Below are 1,578 nucleotides of genomic sequence, written 5' to 3'. Positions count from 1 at the left end.
ACACACACACACACACACACACACACACACACACACACACACACACAAATACACACACACACACACGTATATTATATTGGAGATAAATTATTTATTACAATGATTTATGTCATTAAAAAAAAATAGAAACTAATTATACATAGAACTACAATTGTCAACATGATACTTATCCTTTCTTATCGTTAATTATCATTACAGAATCAGACCAGAAAGATTTTTGAAGTTAGCTGCAGAAATTAGTGAGGTTTTTCCTGGCGAGGACGAGGTATGCACGATTAGTTATAACGTAATCACGGGATATGCAAATATATACTATTTATTATTTTTCTGTTTTTTTTTTAGCGTTTGTATTACATTCCACGATGTGTGTATAATGGTAAAGAAGTTGCGCCAAAAGGGAAATTATATAACCAATATACAAATTTAGTAAAAAAATTTCGGCTGAACGATCTTCGAGGTAAATCTGCACATAATGTAGAAGAAAAAGGTTAGTAATTTATATAATATTTAAGAAATAAATCTTGAGATTATAGTTTAACGCCACATAGTCCTTACATTTTTGTTGCAAGTAAAGTTTATTTTTTAATCAAAATTGTTTTTCAAATAGAAAATAACGATTGTAACGACGATGACACAAGTGTCGCAAATGATTTGGCATGGTTGTCAATAAGACTGGAACCATGGACTACCGTACAGGAAAAATGGCAGGCTACCAGTAAATATCGGCTTGCTATTTTACAAAAACAAGAAACCAATAATTCTCGCAAGCGCAAGAACAGTGATCAGCCACCACCAGATAAAGTATCAGATTATATTAAAAAGTACAGGGCGCTACGATCCCCTGATGGATACACATTGGTAAGAATAATAACTTCTATCTGTAATTGGAAACATTTGCATAACAAAGAAACGATAGAAAAAAAGACGTTTTGCATTGCCTCTTCAATAGTATTTTTACTAAAAACAAAATTCATTAATGTTAGCATGTTTTACAAATCAATATTTTGTTTTTAATTTTGACAGCTCGAATTGGATTTTTTACAATTGTATCCGCAGTCCGATATAAATCTGACGAGTAAGTGGACAAAGTTTGTCCAGAAAGTGCTGGAGTTTAGTCCATCCGAGATCGATGGTTTAGCAGGCATGTACATTTATGCAAGATATTTACATCATTCTATTATTTCAAACCTATGTATTTTTACATAATTGTAGATTGTGTCTATTTAGATGTAGAACTTTAATGTATTAAACAAAAGTGTTATATTCTTCTTCTGTAAGTTAAAATTCTAAAGATTTTCAACTGCTGTTAGAAAAATTAATAAAAGTATTCGTCCACTGCAGTTTTCTTAACATTAAAATTTGAAAAAAATATTGTTGCGTTAGTAATTAACTTGTCTGAAATTATTTTTATTTTGATAGATGAGTCACCAGTCACAATTTTGCATAAGTTTGCTAAACTTTTTGAGCCAGTAATACTGAATGCACGAATTGGCAAATTCAAGACGCGGCCGACTAGAGCAGAAATTGCGGAAGGATTGGTATTGCACGTAAAGGTATGTAAGGTTCTTACATTTTTTA

At 31.3% G+C, this 1,578-nt stretch overlaps 1 protein-coding gene across 1 annotated transcript in view; it reads left to right on the top strand.

Annotated features, from left to right (window-relative positions):
* Nucleotides 1-198: 198 nt before the first annotated feature.
* LOC112462664 overlaps nucleotides 199-1,578 on the top strand; it is a gene marked incomplete at its 5' end in the record, with an annotated part of 1,566 nt that continues 186 nt past the window's right edge. Inside the window, 5 exons of the mRNA XM_025028567.1 lie at nucleotides 199-265; nucleotides 343-487; nucleotides 608-858; nucleotides 1,024-1,141; nucleotides 1,420-1,562. Of these exons, the coding sequence (XP_024884335.1) occupies nucleotides 199-265; nucleotides 343-487; nucleotides 608-858; nucleotides 1,024-1,141; nucleotides 1,420-1,562 (724 nt within the window). The remainder of the gene's footprint in view (nucleotides 266-342; nucleotides 488-607; nucleotides 859-1,023; nucleotides 1,142-1,419; nucleotides 1,563-1,578) is intronic.

The sequence above is a fragment of the Temnothorax curvispinosus genome, unplaced genomic scaffold (genome assembly GCF_003070985.1).
Source record: "Temnothorax curvispinosus isolate PA1 unplaced genomic scaffold, ASM307098v1 QBEX01012650.1, whole genome shotgun sequence".
Taxonomy (NCBI): domain Eukaryota; kingdom Metazoa; phylum Arthropoda; class Insecta; order Hymenoptera; family Formicidae; genus Temnothorax; species Temnothorax curvispinosus.
This window is presented reverse-complemented; position numbering and strand designations above follow the sequence as displayed.